At 40.1% G+C, this 17561-nt stretch overlaps 1 protein-coding gene across 6 annotated transcripts in view; it reads right to left on the minus strand.

Moving 5' to 3' along the window:
* The window catches only part of Unc13b (unc-13 homolog B), a 210996-nt gene that overhangs the window by 37556 nt on the left and 155879 nt on the right, over positions 1–17561 (minus strand). Inside the window, exons 1-2 of one of the 6 annotated variants that reach the window (XM_075967438.1) lie at positions 16077–16601; positions 8177–10709 (exon numbers count right to left, since the gene is read on the minus strand). The exons of the other annotated variants lie outside the window; for them this stretch is intronic. Of the exons in view, the coding sequence (XP_075823553.1) occupies positions 8177–10436 (2260 nt within the window). The 5' untranslated portion in view covers positions 10437–10709; positions 16077–16601. Of the gene's footprint in view, positions 1–8176; positions 10710–16076; positions 16602–17561 lie in introns of those variants that run through there. 6 annotated transcript variants of the gene reach the window in all.

Genomic DNA, 17561 nt, shown 5'->3' on the forward strand with positions numbered 1-17561 from the left:
CTTTAACTCTAGCACCTGGAAGACAGAGATGTGGGATCTTTGGAACAACCTGGTTTGCTAGACTAGCTATATTAGCAAGTTCTGGGTTCATTTGAAACCCTGCCTCAATGACCAAGGTGGAAAGTAATCAAGACTCCTGACATTAACCTTAGGCCCAAGAATGTGTACACACACACACATGTAAACACACAAACACACATAAATTTTTAAAATATACAATAAGCTGACAAAGCCATCAAGGCTCTTAAAGATTTGATCCTAATCCCCAGATTTTCTTCTACCACCTACTTTTTTGGACTTTACAATCTCATTTTCTCACATAGTCAAAAATCCACATATTTATTTACTCATTCCATCTTCCAGGCTGACACAGCTTTTCCTGATGTCCATCCAGGTAGTAGTTAATTAATTCCTACTAAGGCATCTAAGATCTTTTTATCTTTGTCCTCTTTTTAGTACTTATCATATCATGCCTTGACAAATTCCACCATCACACACATGAGAATATGACAAACGGATAGATGTGGAATCTCAGCTGGATATTAACAGTAGTTACACCACACCTTCAGATCCCTGCTTAGCCTAGCGTACTATTAACTGACTATTGCATAGCACCTGCATAACACATGCTTAGTTTAAACTGAGGATGTTTTAAAACACACACACCACCACAAAATGCCTCCTCTTACTTTCCCTCCCCCACCACAGCCCGACAACTGGATTCTTCCTTCTTTTCACTCAGTAAATATGTGCTGTCGTTTTAAAGAAAAGGGCCCCCAAAGTGAGCAGTGCTATTAGAAGGTATGGCCTTGTAGGAGGAAGTGAGTCACTGCTGAGGCAGGCTTTGAGGTCTCATATATGCTCAAGCCATGTCTAGTACCACAGACCACTTCCTGCTAGCTTCTGATCAATATGTAGCCAGCACCATGTCTTCTACACACCTCCATGCCCTGTGATGATGATAATGAACTAAATTTCTGGAAAAGTAAGCCACCCCAATTAAATGTTTTTTCCTTTATAAGAGTTGCCATGGTCGTGGTATCTCTTCATAGCTGTAGAAATCCTAACTAGTACAGTATGGGCTGATAGTTCAATGCTCTGTAGTCTAACTCCTAACTATCTTTTGTCATTTTTTTCCTGATATGTATTCTAGATTGCCACTGACCTAATCCATACCCTCAATGCCTCTCATCTGGACTACAACAAAAAACTCTATGCTCACCTTCCTTTGCACTGAACATGGTCTTCTCCAATTCATACTTCATAATCTATTTCAAACTGTTCATCACAGTTTTCCTTTGCTTGGCAGCATCAGTGGCTCACCATGCCTTATTACAACATATACTTCAAAATTTTAAATTTTGACACCATTGTAACTTACCCTTCTGCCTTCCATCTGTATCTGTCCCATTTGCAAAAGTCTTACTGCATGCTGCCCACTGAATGCCTGCACATCTCCCTCTCAAGCTCATGGAACAGACCAGGGCTTATTCTTCATGACTGAGATCAAATATTAATACCTCTATGAAATTTCCTTGTTTGACTTCCAACGGCAGAATAAGCTATCTCTTCATCATGTGTCAATAGCACTCACTCTTTTGTGTGGACTCTTCTGTGGCAGTACATTATCAATAGTATGTTTCATTGCAGTTGTCTGTATAAACATCTCCCTTTATATTTCTTGAGAACTGTGGACTTGTTCATATGTGTGTATAATTGTATACACATGTATGTAGATACCAAAGGTCAAGGTTAGTGTTTTCCTTAATCATTCTACACATTACTTTTTTAAAAAAATCTATTTATTTGTGAGTGTATGTGTAAATCATGCAAGTATTCACAAGTACCATGGCATATATGTGAAAGTCAGAAAAAAAATTGTAGGAGTCAGTTCTTTCTTTCCATCATGTGAGTTCCAGAGACTAAATTCCAGGTTGTTAAATTTGGTGGTACAAGCCTTTATCCACTGAGCTATCTTGCTGGCCTTTTACATTACTTTTAGAGATAGGGTCTTTTGCCGAACTTAGAACTCAAAATTTGCTAGATTGGCTAGCCAGCAAGCCCTAGAGAGCCTCCTCTTTCTGCCTCCACAGTGCTGGGATTACAGGGGTATGTGCCTCAATGCCTGGTGCTTTATGTGAGTACTGAGGATCAAACTCAGATCCTAAAGTTTGTAAACATGCATTGTACCAAGTAAGCTATCCCCCAGCCTGAAAACTGTGAATTTATTGAGAACATCTTGTGATCAAGGAATCTATGAACTTTTTGAGAATAAGCACTATATATTTGATCTTACCTTTTTAGCCAGAAGGCTTGGCAAACCTATGTATTGTATTTAGCAAAAGGAATCTAGAAATTTCAGGACTTAGAAAACAAATTTTTTAAAAAAAAAGAAAGAAAGAAAGAAAGAAAGAAAGAAAGAAAGAGAAAAAGAAAGAAAGAAAACCTCTTTTGTCCAGGACCAAAGAAAATATGTTAGAAGCCTGTACCATTTTCAGAGGGAGAGGCAGAAAAATCAGAAGTTCAAGGCTATCCTTAGCTACACAGTGAACTAAATGTCAATGTAGTATATATAAGGTTGTCTCTGAAAAAAAAAACAAACTTTTTAAATTAAAAGTTGACAGGGAGGACTCATAATAATACATTTAAGCAGAGATGTGGAGGAAAAGAATAAAAATAACATTTCGAGCCCTTGAAGAAAAGTATTTTAGGTCTAATGCATGCACGTGTAAGTCTCAGGTGAGAAAAAAACTGGTGTGGAAGAATAGCAAGTTTTCAGTGAAGAGCCAGTTCAAGCCCCCAAAAGACCTCTGGCTTTCATTCTGGGTGAAAGAAAAAAAATTACTCAATGTTTTGAATAAGAAGCAATGCAACCTTTTATAACAACGACTCTGATTGCTATTTAAAAACAGACTATAGAGAGACAGGAGTTTAAACAAGGAGACCAGTTAGACTACTGCAATAATCTAAATGAAAGAAAATGTGTCCTAAACAGAAATGAATGTTATGGAGGCAGAGATCATTGCTTAAAATTTAGATGATAGGTTAGCAGGATGGCTCAGCACAGAGTTAAACCCCTGGGACCCATATGCTAAACACAAAGAACTGACCCCTGTAAGTTGTCCTCTGACAGATGCACATGTACACACACACACACACACAGAGAAAAAGAGAGAGAGAGAATAAATCAATTAATAAAGTTGAAGGTAGAGAATGCATAATTTACTAATGGATAGGATATTAGTTTTCTGAGAAAAAAAAGAAGTCAGGAATGACCACAATTTACTGACAAGGAAAACTAGATAAAAAACAGAGTTGTCGGGGAATTGAGGCGAAAGATCTAGAGTTTGGATTGGGATGTGCTCTGTCTGAGACACCTGTTTACTTTCTAATAATTATACTGAGTATATATGGAGTGGTATTTGTGGAAGATGTTTAGACTTGAGCTGTAAGTCTCAGAATGACTATAAAATCCATAAGGTTAGAAGATTATCATTTCAAAGATGGATATGAACAGAGAAAGGCAAGGTTGAGCTGTAGGGTGCTACAAAGTTGTAGAGATTAAAAAAAAAGATAGGCAAGCATAACTTGAAACCAATGACAAAAGAAAATTACAATAATAAAGAGCCAGACAGTTTTTATGGAAGCCAAGTAAAGAGAATGCCTCAAAAAGAATTTAGTCATAAAAGAATATGATCAAAGAGGAGGAATGTCCAGGAACAAACCCCTACTCTCATGTCCAGATCATGTCAGATAAATGTGCTAAGGCTATTTTAGAGGAAACAAATAGATGTACATAATGCGTAAGAGTGAGGTTGGACCATTCTCTGCACTATGAACACACAACTACAAATGGATCACAGACCTAAATATACCAACTAGAACTATAAAACTCTCCAAAATACAAAGGTTTAGGGGCTGGGGAAATGGTCCAGTCAAGTGTCTGCTGTGTAAGCATGAGGACCCGAGGTCAGATCCCCAGCACCTGTGAAAAAGCAGAGCATGCTGGGAATCTGAATGCATGCCTTTGATCCCAGCACTTGGAAGGCAGGGGTAGGTAGATCTCTGCAAATTAGAGGCCAGCCTGATATACAAAGCTAGTTCCAGGATAGCCAAGGCTACACAAATCCTATCTCAAAAATAAAATAAAATAAAATAAAAATAAACAAACAAAGCAGAACATGGTAGCACATATCTGTAATCTTAGTGTGGGGTGGGATGCAGTGGAGACAGGCTGACCCTTAGAGTTCACTGGCCAGAAAATACAGCTAATCACTGAGCTCCAAACTCAGAGAGATCCTGTCTCAAAACATATGGTAGAAATTAATAGAATGGAGTTTCTTAACCTTCCTAATGCTGTGACCCTTAAATACAGCTCCTCCTGTTGTTGTAATCCTCAACCATAAAATTAATGTGATGCTACACATATAACACACACACACACACACACAAATATTAACCTTTGGGATTTTGTTTTAAACCATGGTTTCTTAGTCATGATAATCACAAAAAAATGCTGATAAAATGAATTTTATCAAAACTCAAAACTTTTGTGTGCTACCCAGCTCCATAGAAAGACTATTTAAAGTAACAAAATTTTTACCAGAAAAAAATGTTTCCCTAGACAACATCAAGAAAATAAGGCTGGGCAGTGGTGGCACATGCCTTTAATCCCAGCACTCAAGAGGCAGAGGTAGGCAGATCTCTGTGAGTTTGAGGCTAGTCTGGTCTACAGAGCTAGTTCCAGGACAGCTAGAGCTGTTGCACAGAGAAACCCCCATCTCGAAATAACAAACAAACAAAAATAAAAAACACCAAAAGAAAGAAAATGAACAACATATAAAATCACAGAAATATTTACAAATAATATAGCTGGTAATGAATGTACTTATATCCAGAACATTCAAATAGCTTGTATACACAACTTAATAACAAGAAAACATTTTTTGAATGTGCCAGAAATTTAAGTGACATTACTTTAGTAATATAAAGAACCAATAAACACATGCAAAGGTGCTTAACAAAATCAGACACTATGGAAATGCAAATCAAAACGTCACTGAAAAACTACTTCACAACCACAAGAGTAGTCAAAAGGATAAATACTGTTGCCAACACTAGTCTGAAATTAAAACCCTATGTTGCTGTCAGAGATATAAAATAGTGTAACCACACTAGAAAATAGTTTCATATTTCCCTAACTTGTCAAACACAGAATTACCACAGGAAATATCAAATCTACTTCTGAGTAAAAATCTAAGAGAATAGAAAACAATCCAATGTAGGCATGGTGCAGTAAACCTATAATCCTAGCAGTCTGGGTACTGACTCAGAAGGAAAACAAACATATTCACACAAAACTGATACACACCCCAGTGTTCACAGCAGCATTGTTTTGTTGTTTTTTGGTTTTGGAGACAGGGTTTCTTTGTGAAACAGTCCTGGCTGTCCTGGAACTCGCTTTGTAGACCAAGCTGTCCTCAAACTCACTGAGATCTGCCTGCCTCTGCCTCCCAAGTACTGGGATTAAAGACATACGCCACCACTGCTGGTGCATTATTCTTGAGAGCAAGAAGTAGTAACAATTCTCCAAATGACTGTCAACAGAATGTGCACCCAATAAATATTATTCAGTCCCAAAAAGAAATGAAGCCTGATATGTGCAAAACCACTAGTGACTAAAAAAAAAATTGCTAAATAAAAGAAACCAGACACAAAGTGTCTGCTAGTATAGAAATTCATTTATGGAAACTACGCAGAAGACACACAAAAAAGTAGATTAGTAGTTGTCAGAGGCTGAAGGCAAAGGGGTGGGAGACTGGTTGTCAATGGGGATTCTTAAGGTGTTAGAAATGTTCTTAAATAATGGATGGTTTTATAATTATGTAAACAAACAAACAAACAATAGGAATGCTAGACCACCTTTGAAGGGATGTAAGGGCAATTTTAGAATATGTAAATTACAATACTAAAACTCTCATAATAAAAACAAGAAAATGTCTACCAGTTGTGTCTGGTTGCTGACTGACTGACTCATCAGGAGGAAGATTAAAGACTGACCAGCAGTTTAAAGTATGGCAGTCATTTCCAGGCTTTCTTGGCCCAGCTGGTCTCCTTCAAGCTTTAAGGAGTTGTAAAGGTGAACTGCTTTGTCAACACAGTGTTTCTCTTGCTGTGCAAAGAAATCATTTCTGTATGTTCAAGGAAGAAAAAAAGCTGACTTCGGAATAAAGAAGAAAAGATCCTTTATAGATGGGGAATTGTAGAAAGTGCTGTGGGCTGTTGAGGAATGAGAAGATGCGGCAGGCTGACATGGCGAATGCTGTGCCTAGGGCCAGAAGGAAGCATATATACGCAAATACACTGAAAACAGAAAAAGCAAGGACAACTGAACGACAGAAGTTTCCTTTGGGGAGGGGCACAGTGGAACAAGAAAATAAACCCGAGACCAGTAATGACAAGTAAAGGAATTTGGATTGTTTTATACAGATATAAGAACAGCTCTAGAAGTATTTGAAAAGAGAGTGGCATGATTTCAGTTTTTTTCTTTCTAAACTGAATTTTATGACCTGACATTACCATTCACATTATTTAAATCCTTAAATAATGAAGAGGTATATTTTGTATTTAAAACTTAAAAAAAAATCTCCATTCTATTCCACTAGTTTTTCACCCAATAAACCTTCTCCCAAGGAGAACAATATATGGCCATGTGCTACTTATCATTTCAGTGAACAGCAGGCTACATATGAGAATGTTGTATGTCATGTGGTCTAGGTCTACTGTAGACAATACCATCTAGGTTTATGTATGTATACTTTTGTGCTAACACAATAAGGAGGTTACCAATAGTGTCTTTCTCCGGCTGCATTTCTGTCAAGTAATACATGACGATACCAGTTTCTCATGTATCTTTCCCTCAGTATTATCTACTACAGCAGGCTCTATGAGGGTGAATATTTCCCCTCTCTTATAGAAATGGAAGGATCTCATACAATCTCATACATACCATTCTGCACTATGATTTTTTTCCAGGTTGACAAAACTTGGGTAGCTTTCCATTTGAATAATGAGCTACCTCACTTTTTTTTATAGCTACATGGCACTGCATCCCATTGTTTATGTGTGCCAAAATTTTATTTCATTATATGTTTAAAGGACATTTAGGTTGCTTTCAATCCTTACTATTAAAAACAATACTTCAAAAATAGCCTTGTACATATGCCACTTCCACATGTAAAAATGTCTGCAGGATAAATTCCTGGAAGTGAGGCTGAGGGCTCAAAAGGTGTGTATATTTATAACATTGATACATTTTCCCAAATGCTTTCCTTAGAAGCTACATCATCCCATCCCATCAGCAATGTATGAGAATCTGATCCCTTACACCTCTGCCAGTAAGATACGTTTCTCCATTTTCATTTTGTCTTGGGAAACCGAATCAAGTTATATGCAAAACAGGATAACCCCATTTACATTTAAGATTGGATAAATATAGCATATGTTCTTTGGATAAATTTAATTTTGATTGGAAGAAGAAAATGTAAAACCAAGTATTTCCACACTGCCTAGAAACAAATTCTTTCATTTCCTGCTGTTAGGAAACACATTTCATTTTAGTTCTCAGGTATTTGGGGAAAGCAGAAGGGGAATATGATCCATGGAGGGCAGCTGGGCCCTTGGGCAGGGCCAGTATTATAAGCAGGTAGCTGCTGGGGTGCTCTGTGTGGGCAAGGCCAGAACTAGGATGGCGACAGGGAGAGGCAGAGGTAAGGAAATTTCCAGTGGCCATGAAGAAGCACCATCAACTACCAGAAAGAAGTATTTTAAAATACAACATAGGATTCTTTTTCTGCCCCTCTGGTACCCAGGAATAAACGTGCTTTATTTCCCATTTTTGCTTCCCACGTCTATGACTGCAGCCTACTGTGGCCCAAATGTTCTGGTCTCTTTGGAAAGTCTACTTCCCATGATTCCCTAATAGACTGGAAATGTCCTAAGGACAGAGACTAGAACTTCTTCTACTACCTTAGCATTCTCTTTCCTTCTATTTCCCATAGATTTTCTTAAGGTATGTATTATAGCAGTTTACACTGATTCAAGCCATGGACCAACCCCATCAGCAGATGAATGCCATACTGAGTCAGCTGGAATCCCACACAGAAACTCAGAATACCTGAGGGGATGTCTTCTACTGAAAGATGGCTTGCCGTCTGCACTAGCTCTTGCAAAAGTTTTTTCTGCTTCAGTCTTTTCTCTCTCAGAACATTTTTAAAATTGTTGATACACTTGTTGAGGTAAATGGTCTCTGCACATACTTGTTCTAAACTCAGTTTGCTTTGATCAGGAGAGTCAGGCCTGGAACAAGTCTCATTTTCCAGACATGGGGCTAGAGGGAAACTGAGTAATGAGTTTGCAAGAGGTGAGTTATTAGAAGCAAGAGAGACGTTGCTTGGGTCTTGAGATGTCTGATCACCCTGTGTAGAGATGCCTACTCCACCAGAGACCACACTGAGAAAGCTCTCACTCCCCTGACTTCCAGGACTCTCCACTGAACAATCATGCGCTCCTCCTGAACTTGCTGTCCTGAGAAGTCTATCACTGTTCTCTGATAGGGAACCACTTTCGTTGCTTTCCAGGTCCTCAGGACTGATGGATTCACTGTTCTCCAGCTTCTGAAACACCCCCTGAAGAGCCAAACGAAAGTGGTGGATTGCTCGACTCAGTTTAGTTGAGTGAAATTTAATTTCTACATCCTCATCCTCCTGGGAGCCACTTAGAATACAGGAGGACTTATCAAAGACATCCTTAAGGACCTGGGCAGCACAGTTCTCTTCTTCATTCAGGTCAATATGAACCATGTTACTGAAAGTCTCTGGCCCTATGATCATTTCTTCCACTGTGCTGTCAGAGCTCAGAGTTGTAAACCTTCTAGATTTGTCTGCCAAAAGGTCCTCCAGCTGCCTTGAGCTCAGAATATCAAGACCAGCTTCGCAGCCTAGAATTGTGTCCTCTGCATTTACCCTCTCTGCTTTCAGTGAGCTGGACAGTGAAAGGCAACTGCTGTCCTTGCTTTTATCGCTGCAGTCAGTTTGTGGTTTTGTTACTTTACATGCTTCACGTTCTTGGCTGCCCTGTTTGAAAATCTGTGATTTTCCACAATCTTCCTCTTTTGACATTAACACCAAGGAAGACTCCCCAAGTTGAGAGAGGGGAGATAGTTTGGCACAATGATCATTGATTACCCGGGATGCTCCTGATGTTCCTACATCATCCTGCAGCTTAGACACATCATCCTGTTTTGCTAAACCATTCTTTGATGGGAAGCAAAGGCCTTGCTGCTCAGAAACCTGGGGTCCTCTATGTTGATTCTGAGTCCTCATCTGGTATGGTCCCATCATGTATCTTCTGTTCCCTGTTTCCATCTGAAGAGCTGGTTTACCCTGGTTTAAAGAGTTCCAACTATGGTCTTGAAGTTGTTGCAAGCATGGTAGAGAGTCCTTTGTGGGATTCTTACACCTTTGTGGCCATATTGGCTCTTCTCTGGTAGCAACCCTGACCCCCACACTCTGCAAGAGGATGGATTTCTGCAAAATGAGGCCCCTGTGCTCTAGATGGACAAGCTTCACCACAATAGGCCGGGGGGCAGGAGCTGTGCCTGCCCTATATGCCTCTCTGACGTACCTGTTGCACTGCACACCATTAACACAGAGGTGCTTAGCTAGGAAGCTGTCCACTAGCTCCACGGTGTTTTCCCCATCATGTTCAGGAAGACCATATAGATAAAGAATGGCTTCCTTTCTGGATCTTTCTACATGGGGTTCCTGGGCCTTTTCCCCATCACACACCTTGGCCAGAGAGCTGCTACCCACATGCAAACCTTCTATTTCACTCAATACTGAGTCTACACAGCTAGACACTTCATCCACAGAGCCCCGAACTTGGCTCAAGTGCTGTCGCAGCTCAGCAATCTCAGACTGAAGACGACTGATACCTTGCAGCTCTCTGATGATATAATCTACTACATCTCCCAAAGGTTCTTGCTGTCCATGGCTACAGTTTTGGCCAGGGTCTCTAGACAAAAGGAGCCTGGCTTGGTTTTTCTCTGAAGGCTCTGAACAGCTGGCAGGTGAGAGTTCATGAGAATCAGGCCCTGAAACACAGGCGGCAGAAGTCAGAGGAAGCTGGTTGCTGGTTTGCTGCTCAAAGATGCAAAGCTGGCCCAGGTCCCCATCTCTCTCTCCAGCAGTGGTGGAGTCTGTTGACTCACAGCAAGGGGGCAGAAAGTTGTCTTCTGGTAAGGATCCAGTAGGGCCTGCGGACTTGCTCTTGACACCACATATAGTCTCTGCCCTAATCTTATCTGGTGAGAGGCTGGATGAAGGTCCCAACGTGAGCATGATTTCTTCCTCAGATTCTCGCAACAATCGTTTCATTTTCCCCCTTAGGAGAGGTGCTGGTTTTTTGCCTCTGTCTCTTATTTCTTGTTGGGATGTTTAATAAGAATTGCCTTAGAAGAGCCTGTCCTGCGTTTTCCTTTTCTTTCTTCCTTCTTTATTCTTTTTCTTTTCTTTTCTTTTTTTTTGATTGGTTTTTAGCAATTATTGCTAGTTGAGGTCTTTGGCTTAGCCCACAGTGCTGCCTGGAATGACCTCATGTATGGGTCTCAAACCTGACACATGCCCCTGGTTCCTGGCTTGGGTCTTATCCTGTAGCTCATGAAAAAGAAAAATAGTACACTCAGATCAGAAAGAAACAGGAAACTTAAATCAGACCAAGCTTTCAAGCAGGATAAGAACAATGCCTTCAAAGACAGTAAGAATCTACCCTGACCAGCCTTAAAGGCTATAGGTATCCCTGCTCTTTCTTTGGCTCCCTTTAAAATATTGATTCAAACCAAATCAAGTCTTTTACGCTCTTAACAAGTACAAAGGTATCAGTATTGAGACAAGCTCCTGGGATGTGGATAAGTTAAGGTCAATTAGTGACTTCTTACTTGAACCTTCACAAAATTCAGCATTAGACTCTGACTCAGGGCTGATTGTGTAGATGTTTAACCACCATGCACACAATGAAAAGACCAACACAGGACGTTTCTTTCTTATCTATTTTGTTTTTCTGATGAGGATTCAGATAGCAACCATTCACTTGAAAAAGAAACCATGGCAAGTATTTCAGATTGAAGGAAGAAAAGTATCACTACAGCTAATTCCAGAACACAGTGGTAAAGTACAGGTGTAGCACTGTTCAGAACTCAGATGGCAGTCAACATACTCAAGTCTAATGGGACAGACAACTAAAGGCCCACAAATAATAGACTCACAACAGAGTCAGACGGAAGCTCAGGCTCAGCCTGGAGCAGCACAATCAATATTCTGATTCAGTTTTTCTGGGACTCAAGATACCATATCTATGTGATTGTGTTGCTTAAGTCTATCCTCCAAGGCACTATAGCTATGTGACTGTACTGCTCAGGTAATAGGGATGCTAATCCTCTGACTGCCTTAAAGAACAAAGCTGACCTAATAGCTACTCATTTTCAAGAAAAGTCACCATCTACATTAGTCTATGGAGCTAAAATTTAAAAGCACTGTACCTCCCTGGACTGAGAAGCAGCAGAAGTCATAGGACTTGGGATAAAGATGAGCTGGTTCTTTTACAGGAGATAACTAGGTCAAGAACTAAGAGATAGAAACTACATGAATTCTTATTTCCTAGCTCCCTGCCATCTTGACAGCTCCTATGAGAACTCTACTTTAACAAGGGACCCCTCACTTAAGTACTTTGTGAGGCCACAAACAAGTCCAATCCACCCATTACTGCTTTAACCTGTGTAGTAATTTAGAAAATAGTGGCGCATAGCATAAGAGAAAGATGTCATCAACAAAGTTCAGGTGGAGGGTTTTTTATTTTTTTAATTCGGGGAAAGTAAATTGGAAAAGGGGGGAGAGGAAAAGGGAATCTAGCCCCTGGGGACAGGAGTGGCAGAAGGGAAGAGAGAGAGACAGACAGACAGAAATAGAGAGAGATGGAAGGTGGGCAGGGCCCTTTGAAAAGGGAATGTAGTGAATGTGCACAGGAGGTTCTCTTAGTGGCTCAGCTGAGGACAGAGCCCTTCAGAACCCCAAGGGCAGGCCAGTACAAATGCCTGAATATTAACACCCTGGGTTTCAAGAAGCCAGGTTAATAGCAGCTTCTCCCTGTAAACAAACAAACAAAACCCTTCAAACTTTCTTTCAATTGGTAGCCACTGCCTCTCAAAGGACTGAATTTAACAATTACCTGTTGAGCATACACGTTCTGCAATGGCACCAAATTCATTCAGCCATTCTGGCTTTTAGGCTTCAAAGCAAAAAATAAGTTCAATGTACTACCTGAGGATTAACCAGCCACTCTGCTCAGAGCTCAACAGACTATCAGAAAAGGGGCAACCTGTGAAGCCAGGACACTCAAGTCAGCCTTCTTCCTCAGTCTCTCTTTGCTACTACTGAATGAAATTACAGGGGCCATATAGAAGACCCATCTGATCTCCAAGTCAATTTGAATTAATAAATACATAAAGGAGATGCCAGGTATTAAGCTAAATGCTAAGAATATAAAAAACAGTCTCTACTCTTTATATGTTACAGTTAGGAGGATGGGATTCCGATGAGAATGAATAACAATATGAAATGATATATAATACTGACAAATTGTAAACAAAAATATTTATTATAGGAGTGAAATATACAAAAGAAGCAATGCATAAAACCAGGACAGGTATAGGCCACAGAGAATACTTCCTTTGGTGAATCCTCTGCTTCAATCTAGGCCTCCAGTTGCCATCAGAGTGCTTATGCTACCACTCTGCCTGTGTCGCTGGCCTGTTCACTGTGGTCGACTCTCTAACTTCCTGCACTCACTCTGAAATGAGCATTCACTTTTTCCCCTGAGGAATGCTTGGTGCTGGGAAAAATAAGCCTCTCCTTCAAGAGCTATCTGTATTTGAAAAGAAAACATAGGAAAAGAAAGTGAAGTAACCAGATTTAATGATGGAAATCTAAGACTTTGGGCCAGGAGTAGATACTTAAATTACATTCCATCAGCACCAACCTACTACAACCAAGTCAAGAGAAGCGCTCCTCAGTATTCTTAAATGGCTGATTCACTTACTCTTCTCTCTGACTTATAAAGTAAATATGATTAAGGATGTGACTAGCGCTTGTAAAATAAATAAATAAATAAATACCTCTGACCCAAATCTTGGCTTTAAGGAAACAACCAGGGACCTCTGGAAAATAGGCAAGGATTCTATGAACATATATCAAGCAGTCTTTCAATTCTGTGAAACAATCCTAGAGGGCAGCAGGAAGTCTCCTCCCATCAAGGCTACACGATCCCTGGGCCATTTACTAATTATGCTGTAAGGTGATGTCGTGAGGAGTGATTCTAGGGCCAGTCCCCAGGTAGAGGGACTCTTAAGATGTCCATCTTTGCAAAAGAATCAATTCCTAGAGTATCTTTTCAGAAGAAAGAGATCAGGACCCAAAGTATAAAGAACAAGATTAGTACAAAGAAATGAGAATGCCCTAGACCAAGGGCCTAGCCTAGTCCCAGTCCTGCAGTTTATAGGATGTACTATCTCTCAACATTCTTGTGGTCTACCTATACCAATGAATTCTCTTGTTTGACTATTAAAGTATTTTTTCTAAATTTTTAACTTTAAAGTATTTAGATGGGATAAGTACCCTAGCTTCTCAAAAGCCCAATTACCTAAGATTATACCCTTAAGTCAGAAGAATATCCTTATTGTTACTAAGTTCTTGCTTATGGGCCCAGAATTGATATGAACCATAAGAACATAATAAATTTTCTTCATTTATGTTCAAATTCCTAGTACCTAGAGTACAGGACCTCACTATGAAAAAGCACTGGGACTGGCACACAGTGAGATCTCAGTACCATGAGGAATTGATGGTATAACTGGATTAGAATGCAGTCTCCTATTTAGTCTGATCCTCCTCTGTTTCCACGACAACATGAAAACTTCAAGGTTCAGGTTTCCTTCTAGATTAATGACCAACAACCTATTTCCATTGTAAAACTCAGCTGGAAATCTCTTCCCAGTAGCATGTATTCACAATTTTCTAGAACTTATTTAGGACAAAAATTACCAGGGTATCAGTTAGCTATCATCTCCCTAGCACATGAGACTGGTGGAGAGAATCCCCACTGCTGTTGTGGGCTGTTAAAAGGGCTCACCTGCCCTTTCAGCAAGAAAAGCTGCCCTGATCCTAGCAAAACTATAAAAAACTAAAGAAAGCATGTAAAATTAATCTTAATATGTATTATTTAACTCCAAATTCAAAATATTATTACAACATGTAATCAATAAAAATATCATTAATTATATATTTGTATTCTTTTTTTATACTAAATCCTTGAATCTCATATTTTACATCTTATTTTCCAAAACATCTCAAAGCAGACTAACTAGTTGGGCATGGTAGCACACATCTATAATCTAAGTATTTGTATGTGTGTATACACATGCAGAGGTGTACATATGTCAGGGTACATGTGGGATTTGGTTCTCATTTTGTGGGATCTGAGGATCAGACTCAGGTCATTAGACCTAAATGTAAGTGCCTGGTCCACTCCCCACACTTAGGAGACAGAGATGGGGGAACAAGATTTCAAGGTCATCTTCAGCTATATACAGTCCAAGGACAGTCTGAGCTACATGAGACTCTGTTTCAAAAAAAAAAATCAAAGTAGACTAAACAGTAACGTGTGGCAAGTGGTTACCATATTGGACAACACGGCCTTAGAAATCTGGGGTAGGAAATACTCTAGATAGCCTCTGAGTGCAGAGAAGAGTGTCATCACAGTGACAGTGAACTGTTTCTTTCGCTCAGCTTTTTACCTGTTTACTTTGATCCTAGTTGGAAGTAGCTCATTTCTGTTTGTGGACACGTTCACTTCTCCTTAACGCTACAAAGAACCAAATATCAAGTCCTAACTGCAACAAATGAGACCCTTTTTCCCCCTCTCAATCCAACCATTTGTCAACATCCTGTAGCTCTGTGTAGCTTCTTTCCAATATTCTGGAGAAAACTACAGAACAAACATTGTTACTTCAGCAGAAGCTATCTATTGACATGGAAGGTTTGGAGACCTTCAATGAGCAAGAGTGTAATCTTAATGCAGCTAGATGCACGTTCTACTAGAGGGGCAGATAATGATGGCAAAAGACTCATTTATTTACAATTTTCAGTTTACATGATTCTCACATATTATTACAACCCTGTAAGGCAAGAAGAATTATTGTTTTGAGAGGGTAAATTAGACTTGATCAAGGTCACTAAGAAAAACCAGGATTAAGTAAGTTTTCAATTTGCAAAGTTAAGGCTTTTTGACTATACACATAAATAGACAAGTTATATGTATGTGTACATACATTCAAAGATGGAAAAGCTCAGGATGGACATTTGTTTATAAGGCATTTGTACACATGAGAGACATGTACATATCAGACTTGGACAGTATAGCCCCACTCCACACATGTAAGAAGAAATATAGAAAGGTTTCTGAATATACCTAAGAACAGGAAGGTTACCTAAGTACATGTATAAATGCATAAATGGAGGGACAAATGAGCTCTATTTATGAATTACAAAGAGGTAGAGATAAGTTTATATGTATATATAAATATACATTCATATACGATGAATAAAATGGTTGTCTATATGCAATGTATATACAGGAGAGGACCAGGTAGGTTAGTCGTAAACACATATAGACATGTCAAGACAGAAGCTATGCACACTTCCAATGGGATGGACAGGTAGTTGTAGACATACAGCAGAATATACAGGAAGAATGGATGGCCAGATTATCAGTACACAAACACGTGTATGTGAAGATTCCACCCCAGTGCTGAGTATGCTATTTTTCACTCATTATAATGACCCCCACCAGCAACTTGGCTCAAGCAGTTATATAATTAATGTAGCTGTTCCATATTCCACCCACAAATGCTTTGCTTTTGTTCCTGCTTGTCGTTCAGAGTCAATCATATATTCAATATCACTTACCTTACTGCTGCAACCAAAATAAGGTTAAAGAAATGAAAAGGGGGAAAAAAACCATTAAAGCCACAGATTCTCAAGTTTTAGAATGCAAGTGCTTCCTTTAAGAGGTAATCCATTTAGAAGCACTCCTTAGAATGACAGAGAAGCCACAGGACGAACTTTCTGAGCCACAGCATAGCCGCCTGCCCAACCGACAAACAGAGCCAAGGAGCTGTTATTCTCAGTTGCACCTAGCTGGCTGGCTCCTCCGTGCAAAGTTGATGATAGGAACAATGCCTAGCAGAGAAATCCCCTCAGTGAAGGCGGGGCTGGAGTCTGGTGGCTGCAAATCTAGGAATCCAGTCTGGTCCACACCTCTCTGCTGAGGGGGGATTCTGAAGACCAGGCTACTGAAGGCAACAGCAGCAAACTTCAACTGGATGTGGAATTCTAACTCAATCCATTCCCGGCTTTGAGACTGAGAGGAAAGCAGGGCAGCTCCGGCTCCGCTTCTGCTCCTCCTCCTCTCCAGCTGCTTCCTGCCTGCATGCACTCTCCCATAGGGCACCAGCCCTCCTCACACGTTGCTGGGGCACACACCCCCTTCCCAGCACACTCACGCACACACAATCCTGCCAGCAAGCTCACTCACACACCCTTGGTGAGTGTCTCTCCCTGCTAAATATAGATCTTACTCTCTCTCTCTCCCCCTCCCCCATTTTCTTCCTTCTTTCCTCCCTATTCCTTCTTTCCTCTCTATACACCCCTTTCACATCTAAGCCATAGAATTTAAGAGACAGAAAACACAGAGGAGCTCCGAATCTCAGGGGGAACCCAGAATATGGCTAGTGCACAATACAAAAACAGTTTTCTCTTCTATTAAAATAAGCTCTGGATTAGCTCACAATATATAAGGTCTGTCACCAGCCTTTAGAGAAGCTGAAGGACAGGGGCAGTGACCAAGCGCAGTTTTCATCTCATGATGCCATTTTCTCGTAGTTCACATCCTGAACAGCTACTGCAAAAGAATTCCCTTAGGCTATGACATTATAGCAACTAGGGAGGAGGAGAAACTGAGGAAACCAAAATGGACTCTCAATTGTAGCAGTCAAGACCAAAGGCTGCTTCTGGAATCCAGAAATCAGAACTTGGCAACCCAAATTAATACAACATCAATCAAAAGCTGTCTAAGATGCAGAGTTCTATGTCCATGTTCCCCAATATCCCAGCTTGCCTTTACCAATGGCAGCCCTATCTCTATGGAGATTTTCTAGTCTAGTGGTTCTCATGTTGTCCTAATCCCAACAATTTCATAAGTCTATGTAGAACATACTACAAAATCAAGTGTCTATCTTCAGAGACAACCCAAACTGCTCACCGTGACATCATATCTGAGTACAATGCAGGTACCATTGAAGCTCTGGAACATAAAATGGCAGGTACATGAAACAGGCTCCTTTCTTACACTCTGCAGACACAGACAGGAAAACACTGCTTGCTGTGCCTACC

Source organism: Microtus pennsylvanicus, chromosome 3 (genome assembly GCF_037038515.1).
Source record: "Microtus pennsylvanicus isolate mMicPen1 chromosome 3, mMicPen1.hap1, whole genome shotgun sequence".
NCBI lineage: Eukaryota > Metazoa > Chordata > Mammalia > Rodentia > Cricetidae > Microtus > Microtus pennsylvanicus.